We start from the raw sequence: 23,562 nt of genomic DNA, 5'->3' as shown, positions 1-23,562 counted from the left end.
CATCTCCGTCAGTCTCAAATGACCAATATCCTGAACCGCCTGCATGCAGGGTTGAGTCTGCGGCTCCCAGTGCACCTTTCACCTACCGTTTCGACCCTCGCCCGTCGCTGCAGGACTTTTTGCATGTGGGTAAAGCCTTCAAGCCTGCGCAATGGATTTTTTAGGTGAGATGCAGTATGCGCGGAACTGAACCCACCCTTTAATCCTGAGGTTCATCTGCCAGGGCCAAGCAAGCTTGGACGGTGGCAGCGAGGTCCTCAGGACGTAGGTTTGATTAGAGTGACCTTCTCTGAGATGGATGGCCTTCCAGGGCTAAGCGAGCTCCATCTGCCCGGGTTTGGGATGAGAGTTGTCCTTCTCCTAGGATGACTGCCAGAAGGCTAATGAGCTCATCCTGCCCAAGAATGTAGTGTATCTGGTCCTATGGTTTTGACCTGTCTGGCATGGGTGACCCTACCGAAGGCATGAACCCTCGCCAGCATAGCTCGCAACCACATAGGGGTACATAGGCTACGTTCCTGTTAGAACGATTTGGGCAAGTCTTTTATTTCCAGTAACAACCCTTTGTCCTGCCCACTCTTTCAGGCTGTAACAGAGCAAAGCAAATATATCCAGAACATGCCGAACCTGGGCAGTAGCCGCAGGAGAGCCAAAACGAAAGAAATAAATAGACAAACAAACAAACAAACCGACCAACCGTTCTGGCCCCCGTACCTGTCCAAGGCTGAGGCACCTTACAAGGCCCCAGCCTGGCCGGGACCCCCATCAATCAAAGAACCCACTGTCCACCCAGACCTTATCCTTCCTCCACTGTGTTACCACAAATTCCAGGCGCATTGCTCACATGTGATGTGATGTTTCATACGGGACAGCCCTGCTCTCCCACTCGCCAGTCGAAGGAACCCCATGGCCAGCTCAACACCCTTCCCTCTGCGCCGTCCCCCTCCCCCTCTCCCTCCCTCCCCAAACCTGGAACGGCAAACCTCTGTGTGCTCCGAAGCTGTGCTCTCATCTTCCACGGGGGTGCAGTACTCGCTGGCAAGGCTCCCCCTCTCTCTCCTTTCTCCTGCCGCGGCCTTGCCTGGGGTCCAAAACCGCGCGCGCTCCGCACGTGCGGTGCGGAGGCTGGGCCGGCGCGGCGTCCCGCGCAGCGCCTGCAGCAGCCCCCGAGCCGAGCGGGGACCCGCATGGCATGTGCAGGGCTACCGGCCAGGCACGGAGCTCCGTGCGTGCGGCGCGGAAGTTTCCCGCCAGCGCGAAGCCCCCGGGCCGGCGCGGCGTCCCGCGCAGCGCCTGCAGCAGCCCCCGAGCCGAGCGGGGACCCGCATGGCGTGTGCAGGGCTACCGGCCAGGCACGGAGCTCCGTGCGTGCGGCGCGGACGTTTCCCGCCAGCGCGAAGCCCCTGGGGGGAGGTAGCACAGGAATTAATTATTATGGAAGAAAATATGGTCCAGTACCTTCAATTACTACTGATCAATTCGGTGCACAGAATGCAAAACAAGTATTCCTCCAGCAAGCCTCCAAAAGGTAACATTCTCCCCTGGACAAGGAGGACCCACTAACACTGGAGGACACAGGGAAAAAAGGAATACCCTGTGGATTGCGGGTTTGCAAAAAGGAATCCCAAAATCCCTAATGGATGGCCAACCCATGGATAAATTAGAGATATTAATTCAAGAATGGCCAGCAAAGGAGGGATCCCTGAAAGCTGTCCCTGCTACAGCCCCTCCCCTGGAGGGATCACAGAAAGGGGAGGTGATGGGAAACTCCTCTCTTCGTCCTCAGTAAGTAAGCCGGGGGATGAAGGTTGGTTTTACATTAGACGGCTTACCAAAAATTCCAAGGGAGATTTGTTAATAACCTGTCCTATTGGTCCCCGCAAAACCCCTGTAACTTTTTTAGTAGATACTGGCACTTAAGTGTCTGCCCTGAAAATTGAAGATGCATCTGCATGTGGAATCACTCCCTCACGTAAAGGCATATTTGTTGTGGATGCTTTCAGAAACATACAACCCCAGATAACAGCAAAGGTAAGATGCTGGTTACCAGGGGAGGAGAAAGCAGTTGAAACCCTAATGATTTTGGGTAAACTTCCTGCCAATTTACTGGGGCTAGACCTCCTGAAGGGAAGGTCTTGGACTGATGAGGAAGGAAACAAATGGGCTTTTGGAAAAGAAATCCCACATCTGTGTTTACTAAGTCCTGCCCCTGTTCTTCCTCCCTCCCTAGTAACCAATGTCAAACCTTACCCCTTACCCTTGGGAGCCAGAGAAGGAATCACTCCAGTTATTGGAGATTTAAAAGAAAGAGGAATAGTGATTGCAACACATTCTCCTTACAATTCTCCTATATGACCCGTCCATAAGCCAAATGGTAATTGGAGGCTAACGGTAGACTACCGATGTCTTAATGAGAATATGGGGCCCCTTACTCCAGCAGTCCCAAATATAGCTGAGTTAATAGCTACCATCCAAGAACAAGCCCATCAAATTATGGCCACTACTGATATCAAAGACATGGGTTTTATGGTTCCCCTGCAGGAACAGGATCAAGAGCACTTTGCTTTCATGTGGGAGGGCCAGCAACACACTTTTACCCGTCTCCCACAAGGATTTAAACACTCACCCACTCTAGCACATCATGCACTGGCACAGGAGCTGTCACTCATTCCTCCTGCACCAGGAGTAAAAGTATACCAATATATTGATGATATTTTAGTAGCAGGAAATGAAATTGCACCTGTGCAAACAACCCAAACAGACATTATCAGGCATCTTGAGTCCCTGGACTTACATATCCCTCCTGAAAAGGTACAACCTCCTTCACAAGAAGTAAAATTCCTGGGAATTTGGTGGAAGGGAAGAATGGTTTGTATTCCCCCAGATACACTTACCTGCCTAGACCAACTTGAAACACCAGAGAATAAAAAGGATTTGCAGCACGCTTTAGGCCTGCTGATTTTTTGGAGAAAACACATCCCTGATTTTTCAATAATTGCACGACTCTTACATGATTTGTTGCGGAAAAAAGCAAGGTGGAATTGGACCCCCCTTCACAATGAAGCCCTACAACTCCTGATTTTTGAGGCCAACACATACCACTCACTAGGCCCCACACACCCTACCGATCCAGTACAAATTGAGTGGGGATTTGCAAGCTCCGGACTGTCCATACACTTATGGCAGAAAGGACCTGATGGTCCCACCAGGCCTATAGGGTTTTACTCATGCAGTTTCAAAGATGCTGAAAAACGATATTCTATCTGGGAAAAGGGCTTATTTGTGGTGAGTACTGCTTTTCATGAAACAGAAAAAATTGTCCGTCAGCAATCTAATTTTAAGGGGACCCTTTAAAGTCATCAAGCCTGTTTTGACAGGAACCCCACCCCCTGACCGGGTGGCCCAGCGAGCTACTGTTCAGAAATTATATGCTCAAATTGAACATTATTGCACCATTCAGGTAACAGAAGGAGCTCACAAAAATCCCTTACAAGATGAGGTAACTTTAAATAGCACAGCTGATTCTCCACCCTCTGTGATTCAGGTTGCACCCCCATACTCAGAGCAATTGCAGAATGTGTGGTTTACTGATGCGTCAGCTAAGTGGGAAGGTAAAGTTTGGAAATATCGTGCTGTAGCTTTACAGGTACATACAGGAGACAAAATAGTAACTGAAGGAGAAGGCAGTGCACAGGTAGGAGAATTAGTAGCAGTTTGGAGTGTATTTAACCATGAAGCTGAAACCTCTGACTCTGTATATGTTTACACTGATTCTTTTGCTGTGTTCAAAGGGTGTACTGAGTGGCTCCCCTTCTGGGAAAAAAATTACTGGGAAGTGAATAGAGCTCCTGTTTGGCAAAAAGAGAAATGGTAAGAAATTCTTGCTATAGCAAAGAAAGGGAATTTTTTAGTCGGATGGGTAGCCTCTCACCAGGAAAATGAAACTCCAGCTAGCCGCTGGAGCAACAAAGTAGATGAACTGGCCAGATTAGCCCCTCTAAGTGTAAAAACTCCCACAGAGAACTGGGACAAACTGTTAGAGTGGTTGCATTTAAAGAGACAGCACACAGGAGCACAAGACCTATACAGAGAAGCAGGAAGCAGGGGATGGCCAGTAACTCGAGAGATGTGCCACACCTGCATATCCTCATGTGAACAGTGCAGAACCCGACTCGAGCGTCACCCCTTACATATCAGAGACAGAAAAGGGCTGTGGGACACATGGCAGATAGATTATATTGGACCCTTTCGAAAGTCTGAGGGAAAACAGTATGTTAGTAGGAGTGGAAGTTAGGTCAGGATTAGTGCAAGCAGAAGCTTTTCCTCGGGCAACCAGTACAAACGCTCTAGAAGCTCTGAAAATGTGGTTCAGTTTTTTCCCAAAACCTGTATCTATCCAATCAGACAACGGGTCACACTTCACAGCTGCCATTGTCCAGGAGTGGGCCAAGGAAGAAGGAATCCAGTGGATATTTCACACACCATATTATCCACAAGCAAATGGCATAGTGGAAAGAACAAATGGCCTGCTTAAACGATTTCTAAAACCTCAGAAATCCAATTGGACTGAACAACTACGGAATGCTGTAAAAATGGTGAATGACAGATGGGGAGTAAATGGCTGTCCCAGACTCACAACTTTTTATCCACAACCTCCCTCTCTGATACCAGCAACATCAAAGCCTGAGAGTAATCAAAAACCCTCTCACCTTCCTGGACAACCTGTATTAGTGGAACTACCTTCTGTAGGAGCTGTACCAATGGTACTTGCCACTCCCTTGAACATATACACCTGGAAAGCAAAAGATGCTTATGGCAAAGAACACAAAATAAGCTCTCGGTGAATTGTTCCTACATTTTAATGTTGGGTCTAAAAGGGGTCGGACAGACCTTTTTCTTTTCTTTTACAGGTAACTGTTCAACGGAGAAAAGTATTCAGAACTGTGAATGAATAACAGATTTGGACTATGGTTCGGTTTACTGGTAACTGTAGTTATAATTTGTTAGCTATGCTTGTATGGTTATTTACCTTGTACATGTGCTCAGCAGAACAGACTGTAAAAAGTGAAAATCAAAAGAACCTTGCCTGGGAACTAGTCAAAGGGTTTGCGAAAATATGGAATCATACCGATCAAGGTATATGTGTAACTTTACCCGAGTCTGCTGAACAAGGATTGCGATTTTTTATGGTACCATTGAATTTATCTTTTGTTTTTAACATGGCTAGTGTGACAGCCCCATTACCCCTACCTGAAAAGTGGACAAACAAGACCAACAAAGACCAAATACTCTGGAAAGGTATTCCTATAGTGCATGGCCTTTACCAAACTTACACCCCACCTCCTAATATGACTCAGGACTGGATGTCACACTGCAAATATTGTAAAACTATACATCCAAAAGTAAATGTAACCATCTTATCTCAAATTGAATCCCCTCACCCATCTGTTAGATCAAGTAAAGGTGAATTTAAACCTGGAATGATAACCTTTGGGGAATATAATGATAGACAACCCTGCCTTATTTACTCATGGGACCCACTCTTTGACCCATTATACACACCAGATGTATAAGAAAGTAAATATGCCACAGTTTTTAGTCCTTCCTGATGTGTACAACTTCCTAATATAACAAATATAACTCCAATTAACCAGAAAAACTTAATGTGGGCATGGTCTGTACAAGCATTTTTTGAATCCAAATTTACAGAACCCAAATGTACCGTGCCTCAAGTAGAAGATAGTCCTTTATTCAATTGCTCAAAGGTTATAACATGCAAAGAAGGACCAGGAGATCCTCCAGAAACGTGGTTTTCACTTAGAATTAGAACATTGATAAGAGACGTGTACTTGTTGGAGATGCCCCTCTAAAGGCTGGAGAAATCAGGATGAATCCTGTAACTCAACCTACAAATACCTTCTTAATCCCTGCGGAGTTCCCTATACCCACTACCCAATCCACAGTACCCCAATAAATACTAAACCAAAGATCACCATCCTTGATCATGCAGACAATACTGATTGTAAAACTGCAAAATATATAGCCCTTCTGGGAATGGCTTGGGGGTGCTCTGATGGAAAGTTTTATTCACATTTGTCATTAGAGCAACATGCTGGACTTAGGTGTGGACCTGGAATTCCCTCTCTTTGCCCTAGATGTGTCTTTACTTTCACTAAAGTGTCTAAAGAACGTCATTATCACAGTGTTATTCCCTCTTCAAAAGCAACACAAAGACCAGAATGGGCAATTAAAGGAATTGATTTTCCAGATTATTACACCACCGGACAAAAAGCATCCCTTTTTCTTGAGAATTTCTTTAACCCCTATGTCACTTTAAAAAGATATCAATTTATATTAGAAGATATTACCTGGCAATTAAGTGTTTTAAGCAATTGGACACAACATGCATTTGGAGAATTAAACACTTGAGTCCAGCAAACTACTAAGATGACATTGCAAAATAGATTAGCATTAGATATGTGACTGTTAAAAGAACAAGGTGTTTGTGGAATGTTAAATTTATCAGAAACCGAATGCTGTGTAACAATTTATAATGCTTCGACCTCCATTGAGGAGGCACGAACAACGAGAGAGATAAGTAACCACGCTAGAAATTTGTTTTATGCAATGCAACCGCAAGAAGTGTTAGATGGATCATGGGTTACCAACATCCTAGAGTCCTTTGGACTCACCGGATGGGGAAAATGGATAGCACAAATTGGAATAGCAGTTGTCATTGGAATTTTGTTCCTAATTATTGGCATTGGACTAGTTAAATGCATGATAAACCACTTGCTCATTTCCTTCTCTCCCTCTGTTTGCTATATTCATATTACCACCACTGAAGAAAATTACATCGATGTGCCGAGACACAATGTCAAATCACGGGGTGGCATGTAACAGACAGATAACATAGAAATGCCAAAAAATAATGTTTCACGATTGTTTCTGCCTGTCAAAAAACTTCCTACCAAAAATTTTTTGACAGCTTTCTACCAGAAGTTCTCACCAGAGCTTCCTGCTGGAGTTTTCCTGCCAAAAGATCCTGTTATTGTTCATGGTTATCATATCTCTTTGAACATCTGAATAGGGCTACATGCCAAGAAATCACATACAACCTCCTTTGAACACTATAAAAGTTGAGGAAAAATTTGAGAAAGGTAGGGAAAGAGGAGTGGGAAAGACAATTGGCTACTGCAGCCAAGAGTCTCTCCCCACCTCACCCTCACCTTTTCTCCTGCCACCATATGCTGCCTGCCTGCCACCGGAGAACTGGAAGTCTTCCGGCCTGGAGAGGACTGAGACCCACCATGCAACATGCGTGAGTTATATCTACCCTTACCATAGTTCTGAGGGCTGAAAGGAGTAGTTGAACGGGACCCTGCACGGCCTGGGATACAGCTCGGCGTAAGCAGTGAAACCCACATCCTGGCTGCATTCCAGAGAGCTAAAGCTGTTAAGACACCCCCACGCATGCCCCCCCACCCCCACCCCCTGCAGTTAAAGAGATAACATAGGAAAAAGCAGGAGAGACAGAGAAAAAAAAAAGGCAGAAAACTGCTTCTCCCCCCCCACACACATACAGATCAGCTCGGTGAAAGGTAGTTTTTGGTGGTATCTTTTCTCTGCTTCTAGAAGTAATGTTAGCATTTTCCACCTTTTCTTTTTTTTTCCTCTTTCTCTTTGCATCTCTTAGTAATTAATAAAATCAGTTTTGGTATCAACAGATAACTTGTATGAGTTTTAATTTTACTCAAGGGAATATTCAAATCTGAAGTTCTTTCTGCAACATTTGAGCAGATTGTAACACCAGGGAAGTGGTCACAGCACCAAGCTTGCAAGAGTTCAAGAAGTGTTTGGACAACTCTCTCGGGCATATTATGTGATTCTTGGGGCTGTCCAGTGCAGAGCCGGGAGTTGGACTTCAATGATCCTTGTGGGTCCCTTCCAACTCAGGATATTCTATGATTCTATGAACTGACTGCAATCCCCCATTCTCCATCCCCCTGTGCCGCTGTGGGGAGGAGGTAGAGTGGAGGGAGTGAAGTTGAGCCCAGGAAGAAAGGAGGGGTGAGGGGAAGGTGTTTAAAGATTTGGTTTATCCTCATTATCCTACTTTGATTAGATTAGTAATAAATTCAATAATTTCCCCAGTTGAGTCTGTTTTGTCCGTGATGGTAATCAGTGAGTGATCTCTCCCTGTCCTTATTTCAACATATGAGCCTTTCATTATATTTTCTCTCCCCAGTCTAGGTGAGGACAGGAGTGTCAGAGTGGCTTTGATGGACACCTGGCATCCAACCAGTGTCAACTTGTCGTGGTGGGACATCAGTCATGAGTTAGAATGATGGTCTTTCAGAAATCAGTGTGCACATGATTTACTGAAAAAAATTTCAACATTTTTTCTGTCTTTCTATACAGTACAAAAAAGTTTTTCTAACAAATAAATGAAGCTTCAATTCTGTGAACACAGACATACAATACTTTTTCCACACACAGAGCTACTACTTTGTTAGGAGTACACATGAGAATCACATTATCTACAATGTTCAAATGTAGAACAAGGGAGAACTACTTACCTCTGCAGAGGAAAGAATTAAACAGGAGTAGATTACTATGAAAACATTTATATTATTTCCTTAAAATTTTTAGTTAGAAACATTTTAAATAGCTGCAATGTTTTAATATTCATGGCACTCCTCTAAACTTCTGTTATAAAACCATTTTTTTGTTACACATCAGCTAGTTTTTATATAAGACAAGGTTTCAAGCTGGGAATATACTTACATAGACTCAATATCTTTTTCTTTTTTCATTATTCCTGAAAAACCAAAAGGTTTCCTCTTTCGTGGTTTTATCCCTGTGAAACAAACACTTTTCATTTAAAGATCAAAGAAATGAGTATATATGTCAATGTCAGACACTGGTGCATACCAATGCCAATACCTTTTAAATGCCGCCATGACAAGTGATACAAAAATCTAACAGTGGAGGTAGGTATGGAGCTAAACTAAATGAACAGAAGAATAAACTAAGGGAACATTATTCCAATATGTTGTTCAGTAACATAATGTGCCACTTTGGGATGGGACAGAGTTATTTTCTTCACAGTAGCTTGTATGGGGCTGTGTTTTGGATTTGTGCTGAGAACAGCGTTGATAACACAGGGATGTTTTCGTTATTGCTGAGCAGTGCTGACACAGAGTTAAGGCCTTTTCTGCTACTCACACCACTCTACCAGTGAGTAGGCTGGGGGTGCACGAGAATATGGGAGGGGACACAGTGGGGACAACTGACCCCAACTGATCAAAGAGATATTTCAGACCATATGACATCATGCTCAGTATATAAAGCTGGGGGAAGGAGGAGGTAGGGGGGACGTTAAGAGTGATGGTGTTTGTCTTCTCACTGTTATGCATGATGGGACCCTGCTTTCCTGGAGATGGCTGAACACTTTCCTGCCCATGGGAAGTGGTAAATTAATTCCTTGGTTTGCTTTGCTTGTGCACGTGACTTTTGCTTTCCCTATTAAACTATCTTGATCTCAACCCACAAGTTTTCTCACTTTTACCCTTCTGATTCCCTCCCCGATCCCACTGGAGGAGAGACAGCAAGCGGCTGTGTGGGGCTGAGTTGCCTACCAAAAACACATCAGCTTCATAAAAAAAAAAAAAGATATGGTTCACACAACACATTAATAACATAAACTTTTATAAAACTCATCTCTGTTTTACATCCAACTCTCCAAGCTGGGTATGCTAGACTGTCACTTATTTTATAGAAGATGGGTGCGCTGCCAGATTTGAGGAAAGGGACTCTGCTCACAGAAACTCAACAGGAGCTATTGATCCAGACAATCTTGAATAGCCAATGCACTTAGAAACTGAACTCAACTACTGCAGTTCAGTACCCTGTTCTTATTTCCCTGCATGTTCCTGATACCTGTAAGCCCCTGTCTATCCTAAAAAGTAGCATCTTGGTCCTGTAAAAACTAACGTCTCTTGGCTTCCCAGCTGATGCTGACTTCATGATTTCCCAATGCTGTAGCCAGCTCTAATGCTGTCTCCCTCTGAGTCTAGAACCACGGCTTCTCTTTGTCTTTTCTTCCCTGGTTTTAGCACTGGATATATATAGCTTCAGTAAAGAAAAAAGTTTGCTTTCATACCCATTTAATGCACTAAAATACATTTAAATATTCCATCAGACTTACTGCCATGTCTGATTCTTTCCCCATTTTTTGCTGAATCAAAGTAGACTGCCAAACTTGAAACAAAATGACCAAGTGCAAGCATCTGATCCAACTAGTCTACAGTTTTATTTTGATGTAAGATACTACCTACAGCAAGACTTTAGGTAAAATGGTGGAAATAATTTGGTTTCTATAATTTAACAACTGACAATTTGAGCACATCATTAAAAAAACCCTCAGTATTCCCATTTACAGAAATACATTACACAGAACATAAGGAATCTCTTTACTTTTAGAAATATTCAGGGTGAAATTAATCAAAACTTCTCACAAATCAGGTAGCTATAAACTCAGCCATATCTTATAATTTAATAGAGACAGAAATAGCTTCAAAATTATTTTTAAATGCTAGCCCGGGATTTAGTTCCTTTCTGTGCTTTATCCAGACCAAAACAATGACAAATGGAATGTGAGAGTAGTTTCTTAACATGTATCGCCTTTGCTTCAGTCAGAAGGCTTATCATAGAATCCCAGAATGGTTTGGGTTGGAAGGGACCTTAAAGATCATCTAGTTCCAACCCTCCTGCCATGGGCAGGGGCACCTTCCACTAGACCAGGTTGCACCAAACCCCATCCAACCTGGCCTTGAACACTTCCAGGGATGGGGCAGCCACAGCTTTCCTGGGCAACCTGTTTCAGTACCTGACCATTCTCACAGTAAAGAATTACTTCCTCATAGCTAATCTAAACCTACCTGCATAAAGTATTTTAGGTCTCATTTCCATAGAAGTTTGTTTCTCAAAAGAAAAACAGTTTTTTGGTCTATTGGAATATAGAAATTAAAATGTGAATATTCTTCTCTCCTCAGGTTCAGGTCCTATCCACATGATTCTTAGGTAAATAACTATGCTACAGCAACTCACCTTCAACTGCACTGGATGTGTTACATTCCTCAAATTCAATAGGACCTTAAAGAAATAAAAACAAAGATAAATATTAGGTTGAATTTAATCTCAAATGAAGGTTAAACCCTAAGATATTTTAACAACTATTAATATTTTCTGAAAATACTAAACAATATAAATAAAAATTTAGGTGGCAGCTGAAAACCACAATTTCTCTGCCAATGGTCAGACTGCAAAATCATACATGTACAGTGAATCATTAAATATTTTCACTCTTTCATACTGAAAAAATTAAAATACTAGTGCACATTGTCTAAATGCAATTTAATTTCCTATGTTATTATAACCACATGAAAAATTTCTGATTTATTTCCTCTTCTCATTCAAAATTGAATCTATAATATAGTGTAAGGCTTTTAACTTATCTTCTTTTAATGAACAAGAGCTATGTAAAAAAAATCAAAAAGATAAAAGCATGACAGGAAGTATGTGGGAGACTGGTTACCCAGGACATGGAGAAGGCTGAGGTACTGAACAACTTTTTTGCCTTGGTCTTCACAAACAAGTGCTCCAGCCACACTGCCCGAGGCACAGAAGGTGAAGGGCAGGGATTGGAAAAATGAAGAACTACTAGCTGTAGGAGAAGACCAGGTCTGAGACCCACAGTTGGACTTGATGATCTCAAAAGTCTTTTCCAACCTTAACAATTCTGATTCTATGAAAAACAGTGTGGCCAGTAGGTTGAGGGAAGTGATTCTTCCCCTCTACTCTGCTCTGGTGAGACCCCAACTGGTTTACTGCATCCAGTTCTGGGGCCCCCAACACAAGAAAGATGTAGACCTGTTAGAGCGAGTCCAGAGGAGGTCCAGGATGATCAGAGAGCTGGATTACCTCTCCTATGAAGATAGGCTGAGAGAGTTGGGCCTGTTCAACCTGAAGAAGAGAAGGCTCCGGGGAGACCTTAGAGCAGCCTTCCAGTACTTAAAGAAGGCCTACAAGAAGGCTGGAGAGGAACTTTTTGCAAGGGCATGTAGTGATAGGACAAGGGGGAACGGCTTTAAACTGAAAGAGGATAGGTTTAGACTGGATATTAGGAAGAAATTCTTTACTGTGAGGGTGGAGAGGCACTGGCTGGAACAGGTTGCCCAGAGAAGTTGAGGGGGCCCTGAGCAATCTAGTCTAGTGGAAGGTGTCCCTGCCCATGGCAGGAGGGTTGAAACTGGATGAGCTTTAAGGTTCCTTCCAACCCAAACCATTCTGTGATTATATCATTCTATAACTATAGCCCTAATTTTGAGATTCATGTTTTTTCTAACTGTTTCCTCTTCATAGCCAATTATCTGGACAGCTAAAAATTATGTGCAGAATTCTAAACATAGCAATAAAGAAGATAAAAAGCTTTTAAAAAATCTTTAAGACTACACAGGACAAAAAAGCTGAGAGCACTGGTTAAGTGCCCTATCTAAATAAATTTGAGATGAACTCAATCCCTTAACTGAACTAGGAGTAGTTTGGTACAGGCTCCAAAGGACAGAAAAACCTGAGCTGTAGACAGGCCAAGAGTTTCTCTAGTTCCAATCCATTCTCTGAAAACCCACAAAGGGGCAGAGTGACCCAGTGCGCATCAATGCATACAAGCTTGGAACACCAATCATGCAATGAACACATGAATAGCAGGTGGTTTTTCCAAGACTCATTTATCAAGGAACAAAGAAAATTGTGTGTACAAGGAGTCTCATGCATACCTTTCCCATTGTATGCAATTTGACTACAAGCCAACCACTTTATTCCATAAATATGACAGGCTAAGTGAGCCTTCTTTGAGCTCTCCCTGCTAAGCATCTGGCTGCATGGCAGTGATCTCCCCTTGAGCTGGGATGCCTCTCAAGGTTGCTCCTCGAGGTCAAGAGATCTCTTACCAAGTACAGATCTTTGGTAAGTGACTGATATTGCTTATAACATCATAATATAGACTAAGATTTTGTCTTGGTAACTTTGATTCTGCCTTGGTAGTTTTGAATCACTGTTATATCCTTTGTGCAGTACACTAATAGAGTGAACCTTGCCGTCAAACTTTGTCGCACTTTTATATTTCAATAAAACTACTTTTGCCAATACTTTAGGCTGTGGTTCTTTAAGTGGTCTAAATTGCCCATTAATGACAAATTGGAGTAGTTAGGAGAATCCTAAATCAGAATTCGTGGCAAGTTGAGACAAGGTAAGTCAGTTGTCATTGCAAAGGGCAATTCTAACCCTCATTAGAACCATAGAATTGTTAAGGTTTGAAAAGACCTTGAAGATCATCAAGTCCTACTGTTAACCCAGCACTGCCAAGCCCATCACTAAACCACGTCCTCAAGTGCCACATCTACATGCTTTTTGAACACTTCCAGGGATGGTGAATCCACCACTGCCCTGGGCAGCCTGTTCCAATGATTGACCACTCTTTCCATGAAGAAATTTTTCCTAATATCCAATCTAAACCTCTCCTGGTGCAACTTGAGGCCATTTCCTCTTGTCCTGTTACTTGTTACCTGGGAGAAGAAACTGCCTCCCACCTGGCTACAACCTCCTTTCAGGTAGTTGTAGAGAGTGATAAGGTGCACCCTCAGCCTCCTTTTCTCCACACTAAGCAACCCCAGTTCCCTCAGTCATTCCTCATCAGACTTGTGCTCCGTACCCTTTAACAACTTTGTTGCCCTTCTCTGGACACACTCCAGCACCTCAGTGTCTTTCTTGTCATGAGGGGTCCAAAACTGAACCCAGGATTTGAGGTTCAGCCTCACCAGTGCCAAGTACAGGGGAACAATCACCACCCTGGTCCTGCTGGCCACACTGTTGCTGATACAAGCCAAGTTTAGCATCTTTGCACTGTGACATAGGGGTTATTACTTATCTTTCTGTAATGATTTTGATGGAATATACAAAAGTTTATATATGCATATGTTAAAGATAATAATAATAATAATAATAATAATGGCCAGTCTTCGCGAACAAAGATCTGGGGAAAGGTCTTTTACCTTTCCAGCCTGCGCAATGGATTTTTTAGGTGAGACACAGCATGCGCTGAACTGAGCCCACCCTTTAATCCTAAGGTTCATCTGCCGGGGCCAAGCAAGCTTGGACAATGGCAGTGAGGTCCTCAGGACGTAGGTTTGTTTAGAGTGACCTTCTCATAGATGGATGGCCTCACAGGGCTAACGGGTTCCATCTGCCCGGGAGACCGAGGAATCGAACCCGGGTTGCAGCAGTGAGAGTCCTGCATGCTAACCACTAGGCCACCAGGGGTCTCTATGTTAAAGATAAGACAGAGGAAAAAAAAAACCCTACAAAGCTGTTCCCAATTCTATACTCTAAGGTAGCCAAACTTCCCTCCCCCACCATTGCACCTTATGCAACTACTTTAGGTGAGACACTGAAATCTTGAAAATTTAATTACAAGCAACTGGAAGTAAATAGATTGTAGAAACCTCAAATACAGAAACTTCTCAAAATACACATGCTAATAAGTACTTTAATTTATTTACCTTTATTATGAAATTACAATTATTCTAGAGCATACACCATAAAATAAAAGGTGTACTTGCAAGCATTTTCCAGTGTTTTCACTTGAACTTTTTCAGTCTTAAAATAAGTAGCTGATATAAACAGATTTTAGACACAAGCTTCAGATGTTTTTAAGTAGTAGAACATAGCAAATCATTGGACATGCCACAGTGAAATTAAAAAGTAATTTAGCTGTGAATTAACATTGTGAATTGCACAACTGGGAGTAACTGCATGAAATAAGTACCTCATATGGTTCTATTTGTAATGTAACTCCTAACGTATATTTAACTCTTACAGTGTAAATCTGTGTTTAATTCAGTATAACCACTATATTTTTATAGAATTTCTCAAACTTCAAATGAAAAAAATTATTCTTTTGTCAAAAAAATAGAAAGACAATTGAGAATCTGATGATGTCACTTGATGTTCGCTAATGCTAAACAAATTTAATTATTTTAGACATTAGATAAAATCTACCAAATATTTTCTCTAAAAATTTGCAGAGATGTCATAATTTTTTTTTATAAAAAAGGTGTGCTCAAAGTTATTACTTGTATTTATTGTAATTAAGACCAAGTCTGCAAAATTTTCCCTGCCAGTAAAAAAACCTGGGAGTAGAATTTCATCAAACATCATAATGTAATTGTTTAGCTTCCAAATGAAGCTCTTGAGGGCAGAATATCAAAAGGCCAATCTCAAAGCAGTCTTAAATGCCATTTAAGTTTCTTTACCCTTCCCAGCTATTAAGACTGATATTCAGACTTTTAAGACTCTCACACTAATGATTAAAATATATAAATATTCCAGGCTCAAGTAAAACCAATCCTTATTTCAAATCTCTATCTTCAATCTTCACTTCTATCATAATAATATATAATGGCCAGTCTTCACGAACGAAGATTTGGGGAAAGGTCTTTTACCTTTCAAGCCTGCGCAATGGATTTTTTAAGTGAGACACAGCATGTGCTGAACTGAGCCCACCCTTTAATCCTAAGGTTCATCTGCCGGGGCCAAGCAAGCTTGGACAATGGCAGTGAGGTCCTCAGGACGTAGGTTTGTTTAGAGTGACCTTCTCATAGATGGATGGCCTTACAGGGCTAACGAGTTCCATCTGCCCGGGGGACCGAGGAATCGAACCTGGGTCGCAGCAGTGAGAGTCCTGCATGCTAACCACTAGGCCACCAGGGGTCCCACTTCTATCAGAAGATTTTTTTAACAACACAAAGTTTCTGTATTTTGTCCATTACAGTTGCCTAACACTTGTCTTTGAGAGTGTTTTATTTACAACTTGGTAAGAGACAAATACTCATGCTTAGTACTGAAACACACACAGATATGATGATCAGATTAGTAATTTTAATTTGATTTAATAGAGGCCAGCTTTCCCCCCAAAACTTCACCTTACTCTTGCAACATTGTATTCTTTTCTCATTGAGAAGACTATAAAACACAATCTGAAAAACTCTCAGTTACTGAAGAACTGGCAGAGATAGTAATGAGATGGAAGCTATGCAAAAAAATTCAGTAAGCAGGTCCCACTTTTCTCTACAAAGCCAACTTGGAAATTTTAAATACACTTGTTACGACCTGCCCTACCAGGCAGGAGTAACTTTTGATTTATTATTAAATCCCTTGGAGTAAATTAAAGTAAAACAATACTAGATTATCAGTGTTTGCAGATATATATATATATATATATATGATTTATTTTAGAACAATTTGGTTGCAAAGGAAAACAGGTATGTAGCCGTTTTGATTGTTATTATCTACAGTAACATGGCAATATAAAGCATAAAGGTATTATAAAGGAAAACAGGTATTTAGCCATTTAGGTTGCAATATAGACACCCAAGAAAATGTGCAAGGGAAAAGAGAGAAAGAAAGAGAGAAAAGAAAAAAGTTTTATAGAGATTCAAAGGTCTCTGCCAAACTTGGCTGTTGTTGTCGTGAGTGTCTTGGTCCATTGGGGAGTGGTGGAAGAGAGAAGCCCACACAAAATTCAGTGGGTTTATATACCCTGTGAAACCCTCCTGTGTGTGGGGGGGGCTGCTTTTGCAGAGCCTAGAGGTACTGGTTTTTGCAAAGTCATTTAACCTTGGGGAAGGGGGGCTACCCCGGAGGCACTGCTGCTAAAAGCCAGACATCCTCTAGGGCAGTGATGGGTGAGTGCACAAAAGGCTGCTTTTGGCACAGCCTGGCTCATAGGAGATAAGCATCACATAGCCAAAGTCTGGTCTCCTTTAGATACACATCACACACCTAAAAGAAGCGTCACACACCCAAGACTTTGCCCCTAGGGCCTCACAAATCTAAAAGCTTGTGGGCTATGGCCTCCTCCCTTCAGCCTTATCTTCAATCCCCTGGCAGGAGGCTTGCACAACTCTCTCCAGTAGCAATGTTTTAAGGCAATTTAAAAAGTCCAGTTCCTCACAACCACCTCGTGTCTTAAAACATTGATTTCTCTTCTGTTGCTCACTCCAAATCTTCTTTGAGAGTGGTGACTTTCACATAGTAGACAGAAGGAGAAAAGAAAGAGGAAAGGGAAGAGATAGCATGAGTGATCATACAAAGGACAATGACTATACCAATCATTAAAAATATAAAGCAATAAACAATGACATTCCTATTTTTGCTAACCATGCTCCCCACCCCCTGAGTCCCAGAGATACTAAAATGGATTGTAGCCAAGAGCTTGGGTCCAGCCATTAAACCAGTCTTTCAGTTGCATTGCTTGTGGAAGAGTTCTCTGGTCTGGTCAGTGATTTCCTTCATCTTCTGTTGTTCTTCTTCTATAGAGGTGGTGGCATTATAAATGGTGATACAGCATTCCCCTTCATTCAAATTTACCATTACACATACACCATGTTCTTTTAACAATAACATATCTAAAGCTAATTGGTTTTGTAATGCCATCTTTGATACCTGTTGTACCTGTGTATTTAATTCCCCAAAGGCACAGAGAGTCCAATTATTTTAGACGTACTGACCAAGTGATGTTTTCCAAGATAAATTGGTGCCTATTAAGGGCAACATATGGGATAAATATGTTTTCTAACATTAGAGACACTTTCATTCCCCATGTGTAGTAGTCAGATACTTGAACTCCATGCACAGTCCATTCAGGCTGAGCTTGGGGTCCATTATTTTCCCTGCACTTCTTATTACATGGTGAGGAAAAATTAAAAACCATCCTAGGACACATGGTAGGAAATACAATAGTACGTCAGAGTCCAGCCATATCATACATGTCCAAGTGAGAGTACATTTTCCCATCTGAACGTGCCCATACAGAGCTGAATATTTGGTTTGTGAACACTGAAACAGGTCACTCTCTTTTGGTCAGGGTCATGGGTGACAGAAATACTGCAGGACAGTGCTGTTTCTGAATTTTTATAAGACCCCTACATCTTGGTTTCAATAGCCATAGTTGGGATAGTCCCAACAGGTACACGTCCCAAATAAAAGTTCTCAGCTCTGAGAGGTACCAGGTCTCTATGGTTTACCTGCTCCTGTGGTGCAGTTTATTATATGAGAGCATTTAAGAGGGAAGTCTTTAATTCATTTTGGATAACATTTCCACGACTCCTCATTCTCCAGCACATTGTCTCTCCATTAGGTAGTTTCACCAACCGGTCCTTACATTCTGATTTTTCCACTTCCCATTCTATTACCTCTCCTGTGTGGGCCTTGGAGGTCTCTTGTAAGGGAGGTGGGGAGTCAAGGATTTCTTTCAGTGATCAGGTCCACTCATAATTTTTTCGGCTAATTCGATGAGGAATTCCTGGGTTATTGGGGATTTGTATACACCGTCCTGCATCCCAGGGTATATTGTATTCGTGCTCAAAAAAGTTACCCTTGGCTGGAGGATCCCACCATGGTACCAATGCACAGGAAATAGCAGTAGCATTTCATAATGTACTGTCTAATAATTGATAATGTTTGGTTCCATAAACCGTTCCAGGAAGGTGTTTTAGTTTAACGAGACAGAAATGTTTCATTAGGAGGGCGGGATATGGGAAAAAAACAATCTCCTTCCTCTGAGTAATTATAACTTCAAAATCAAGAGGCTCCAGTTGAAAGGTGTGGAAAAGAAAAAAATAACAACTCTTTATTAAAGAATATATTTATATATATAGGTAACACAACAAAAAAACCCATGCAACAATCCCGTAACTCAACTTCCACCAAAAACAATTAAGTCCTTTTTACCTATCGGCACAGTTATAACCACACCGAGCAAGGGGTGCTGTTGGGCCTCCAGAGGAGCAGAGGCTGCAGTTGCTCACTGATGGTTGGCAGGTGGCGCTGTTGGGCTCTGGTGGCTGCCGCGTCCGCAGCAGGGGGAGGGGGGCACGCGTGTGGGAGCGGCTAGGTCAGTCCAAAGCACCCCCCGGAGGGGTGGGGGCAGCTGGGTCGGTCCAAGGCACGTCCCAGGGGGCGCGGGAGGCAGCTGGGTCAGTCCAAAGCACCCCCCCAGAGGGGGCATGGGCCACTGCCGGCACAGGAAAGGAAAAGGGGGGAAGGGTGGTTTACTCCTGTGGACTCATGTTGTCAAAAGCGGGCTCTGGTCAGAACCCTCTTTTTTTGACGATAAGAGTAGGCTGCTGCCAACATGGGGAAAGAGGAGGGGGAAGGCCAAGTGCCGACAGGGACTCTCCTCCTGACCTCCTTCACCAGACTAGTAATCCCAAAAAGCTCAGCTGAACCCCTCCAGCCTCACCCTGCGCGCCTCCCAAAAAACGCCAAAAAAGGCAAAACAACCCCTAAAACCCGAGCACCTCCCAGCCAAAAGCTGCCAACTCCCCCTTCCCTCTCTCACTGCAGCTACCACTTCGGCCAAAGCCACAAAGCAAAAACCTACCTTCCCCCCTTGCCTAGGGGAGAGGAAAATAAGAGTTCTGCTTCTTGCAGAGAGAAGTCATTAGCATTTCAGTGGGACAGTCATTAAGGTCTAAGTTGATAAGGGATGATCAAAACATGAAGTCATGACGAAGATTGTAGCATTAATTGCTTGCTAAGAGCTAACTTTTAGATCGGATGTTGTTAACCTTAGAATAAGGGCCTTGCTTGCTTATGTTAACTTACAGACAGGATACGGTTAACTTTAGAATAGGATTTTGGCAGAAACAAAGACCTTGGAGAATGACTAGAGGGGCTTTGAGAGACCTTGAAGCTTGATAAGAGGGGTTTCGAGAGGAAGAAACCAGTTGAAACCGGTTTTGTGGTGAAGAGTCAGTGCCAACTCAGCAGTTCTTTTCAAAGGTGAAAAGCGCAAAGTGAGGAAGACTTCTTACTTCATCTAAAAGACCCCTCGGTGAAGACCCCTAGGGGGCGTTCTGAGGCAGAGTTATAGGAGTGGTGTATGTTAATGATTTCCCCCAAATAATTGTAATATCCCCTCCGAATTCTCAGGAATGTGCTGACAAAGTTAATGCACATGTAACACAACTAATGCATATGTAACACTGTATCGCATAAAGGAAACTAAACCGAGCAATGGGTGTGCATGATTCATGGCTAGGCTTCGCGAACGAAGATTTGGGAAGGGCTCTACCCACGTTTCTTCAAGCGCATTGGTGGCTAAAAAGGCCAATATGAGAAAGGCATGTCCAGTTGCAAAAGACACAGCAGAAAGACTCCTTAGGTGGAATATTCTGCAAGGCTCGATTCTTTCTGCGTTGTCTTTTCTCCTCAAGGGTGATCCTGCATGCTTTCTCAAAAGCATCAGCAGCATTATAGATGGTCTGTCTCCAGGCCTCCCGATTGGAGGCCAGAGTAGACCAGTTATGGTGATCAATATGGCCGAGGCTGAGATGTTGTTTCAGGGAGTCCTTGTATCTTTTCTTCGGGGCTCCTCTCTTGCGGCAGCCAGTGGCAAGTTCACCATAAAGCAGGATCTTTGGGAGGCGGTGGTCCTTCATCCTGGAGACGTGCCCTGCCCATCGCAACTGCGTTCTCAGTAGCATGGTCTCAATACTTGTGATTGTCGCCTGTTCAAGAACAGATGTATTGGTCACATAATCTGACCAGTGGATGTTTAGGATTGTACGGAGGCAGCGTTGATGGAAGCATTCTAGGAGTCGCAGGTGGTGGCGGTAGATGACCCATGATTTGGAACCTTATAAAAGAGTAGACAGCACTATGGCTCTGTAAACACTGATCTTGGTACTTTTCTTCAAGTGTTTATTACGCCATACTCTTTTATGAAGTTTTCCAAAAGCACTATATGCCTTCTCTAACCTGTTGTCTATCTCCCCGTCAATCTTACCATCAGAGGAGATGAGGTTGCCTAGGTAATTAAACTGTTGGACTGATTTGAGTTCTGATTGGCCAATGGTGATGTGGGGATGATGGAGGACTTCCTGAGGTGCAGGTTGATGGAGAACTTCTGTCTTCTTTAAGCTGACTTCCAGCCCAAAGAGCTCAACAGCGTCTGCAAAGCAGGATGTTAAACGCTGCAGGGCTGCTTCTGTGTGGGCAACAAGGGCGGCGTCATCAGCATAGAGCAGCTCCCGGACAAGATGGTTTAAGGTCTTGGTGTGGGCCTTCAGTCGCCTTAGGTTGAATAGGCTTCCATCAGTACGATATCGAATGTAGATACCATCCTGATCATCGAGGTCTGCCGTGGTCCTTTGGAGCATCATGCTGAAAAAGACTGTGAATAGGGTAGGAGCGAGAACACAACCTTGTTTCACACCATTCTTTATTAGAAAGGGCTCAGAAAGTGTGTTGCCATATCTGACTTGGCCGTGCTGATCCTCATGAAGTGAGATGATCATTTTAAGGAACTTGGGGGGGACAACCTAAGCATTCCAAAATCTGCCAAAGACCTTTTCTGCTCACAGTATCGAAAGCCTTGGTGAGATCGACAAAGGTTACATAAAGACCTTGGTTCTGTTCCCTACACTTCTCTTGCAGTTGTCTGAGAACAAATATCATGTCTGTAGTGCTCCTGTTGGTTCTGAAGCCACACTGACTTTCAGGTAGAATTCCTTCTGCTATAGTGGGTATTAGTCTGTTCAGGAGTATTCTTGCCAGGATTTTGTCAGCAATGGAGAGCAGAGTAATACCACGGTAATTTGAACAGTCTGATTTAGTACCTTTCTTCTTATACAAAGTGATGGTGACTGCATCTCAAAGGTCTGATGGTAGTTCGCCTAGTTCCCAACAGCGCACCACAAGCTCATGAAATTTAGCATGGAGTGCAAGGCCCCCATGTTTCCAGACTTCATGTGGAATTCCATCAACCCCACCTGCCTTGCCGATTTTCACCTGCTGTATGGCTTTGAGGGTTTCTCCTAAAGTGGGGGCAGTATCCAATTTGTATTTCACCGGTTGTTGTGTGATGGACCAAATTGCTGAGTCTTGGACTACACGGTTGGTACTGAAAAGAGCCTGAAAATGTTCAGACCATCTATTCAGAATGGGGGTTTTATCTGTCAGAAGCGTTTGACCATCTGCACTGAGTAGGGGGCTTTGGACTTGGTATGTAGGCATGTATGCTGTTTTCAGGGCCTCATAGAATCCTTTGTGATCCCCTGTATCTGTGCATAGTTGAGTTTTTGCAGCTAGATCGGTCCACCACTTGTTCTGGATGTCACGGAGTTTCTGTTGGAGCTTGCTGCATGCAAGACGAAAGGCTATTTTTCTTGCATGACAGGATGGCAGTGCAAGGTGTGCTTGGTGGGCAGTTCTCTTCTTCCTCAACAAGTCCTGGATTTCTTGATTGTTTTCATCAATCCAGTCCTTGTTCTTCTTGAAGGAGAACCCTATGGATTCTTCAGAGGACTGCAGGATGCTGTTTTTCATATGGTGCCAGAGTGTTTCAGGAGAGGGATCTAAAGAATCCATAGAATGATTTTCAAGCCTAGTTTGAAGATTTACCTGGAATCTATCTCTCACTGTGGCTGATTGGAGATTGTTAACTTGGAGTCTTCTCCTCTGGATACTGCCCCTTTTTGGTTTGAACTTAAGATTGAAGTAAAGTTTGCAGCGCACTAGTCGATGGTCTTTTTTGCATTCTTCACTAGGCATCACGCGGGTGTGATGGACATCGCGAACATCCCTCCGTCGCACCAAGACATAATCAATGAGATGCCAATGCTTAGATCTAGGATGTATCCAGGTTGTCTTCAGACTACTTTTCTGCTGAAAGATAGTATTAGTGATGGTGAGTTGTTGCTCCACACAGAATTCTAGCAGAAGGTGACCATTATCTTCGCAGTTTCCAACACCATGCTTGCCTAATACTCCTTTCCAGACTTCAAAGTTCTTTCCTACTCTGGCGTTGAAGTCACCAAGGGTAATGATCTTATCACCTGCAGGAACCTTTTGGGTACGGCGGCACAGGTCAGCGTAAAATTTATCTTTTTCAGCAGGGTCAGCTTGGAGAGTTGGGGCATATATACTAAAGAGGAAAACATGTTGCTTGTTGTGTAGTGGAAGCCGTAGGGAGATAATGCGATCAGAATGATCTGTCGGCAGATTTTCAAGTTTAGGAACAACAGAGTTTTTGATCATGAAGCCGACTCCTGAGAGATGTTTTTTGGTTCTGGTCTTACCTGACCAACAGAGTGTTTAACCAGCACCATGTTCTCTGAGGCTGCCTTCCTCGTGAAGAGGGACTTCACTGAGAGCAGCTATGTCGATGTTGAGATGTGATAGTTCGTGAGCGATTAGGGCAGAGCGATGGTCAGGGCGTCCACTATTCGCAGAATCAAGCATGGTTCTGATGTTCCAGCATGCTAGAGTCAGTTTGGTTACACCTTTGGAGGCAGGTGTATGCCTTTGTCTCTTGATCTTTGTGTGACGGCATTGGAAGAAGATGCCCGTTGGCTGCGGTTAACCAACTGGGTGAAGGTGGAGATGAGCTTTGGTTAGACCACCTTTTCTAGGCCCCTCTCCAAGTGGAGCAAGCAG

General features: G+C 43.2%; 1 protein-coding gene across 1 annotated transcript in view; it reads right to left on the bottom strand.

Moving 5' to 3' along the window:
- LOC113981706 (F-BAR domain only protein 2-like) overlaps positions 1-23,562 on the bottom strand; it is a 240,011-nt gene that overhangs the window by 69,483 nt on the left and 146,966 nt on the right. Inside the window, exons 9-10 of the mRNA XM_027709262.1 lie at positions 11,113-11,157; positions 8,788-8,860 (exon numbers count right to left, since the gene is read on the bottom strand). Coding sequence (XP_027565063.1) covers positions 8,788-8,860; positions 11,113-11,157 — 118 coding nt within the window. The remainder of the gene's footprint in view (positions 1-8,787; positions 8,861-11,112; positions 11,158-23,562) is intronic.

Source organism: Neopelma chrysocephalum, unplaced genomic scaffold (genome assembly GCF_003984885.1).
Source record: "Neopelma chrysocephalum unplaced genomic scaffold, ASM398488v2 Primary Assembly neopelma1_96714, whole genome shotgun sequence".
In the NCBI taxonomy this organism is placed as follows: Eukaryota; Metazoa; Chordata; class Aves; order Passeriformes; family Pipridae; genus Neopelma; species Neopelma chrysocephalum.
Note: the sequence above shows the minus strand (reverse complement) of the source record. Positions and strands in the feature narration are given on the sequence as shown.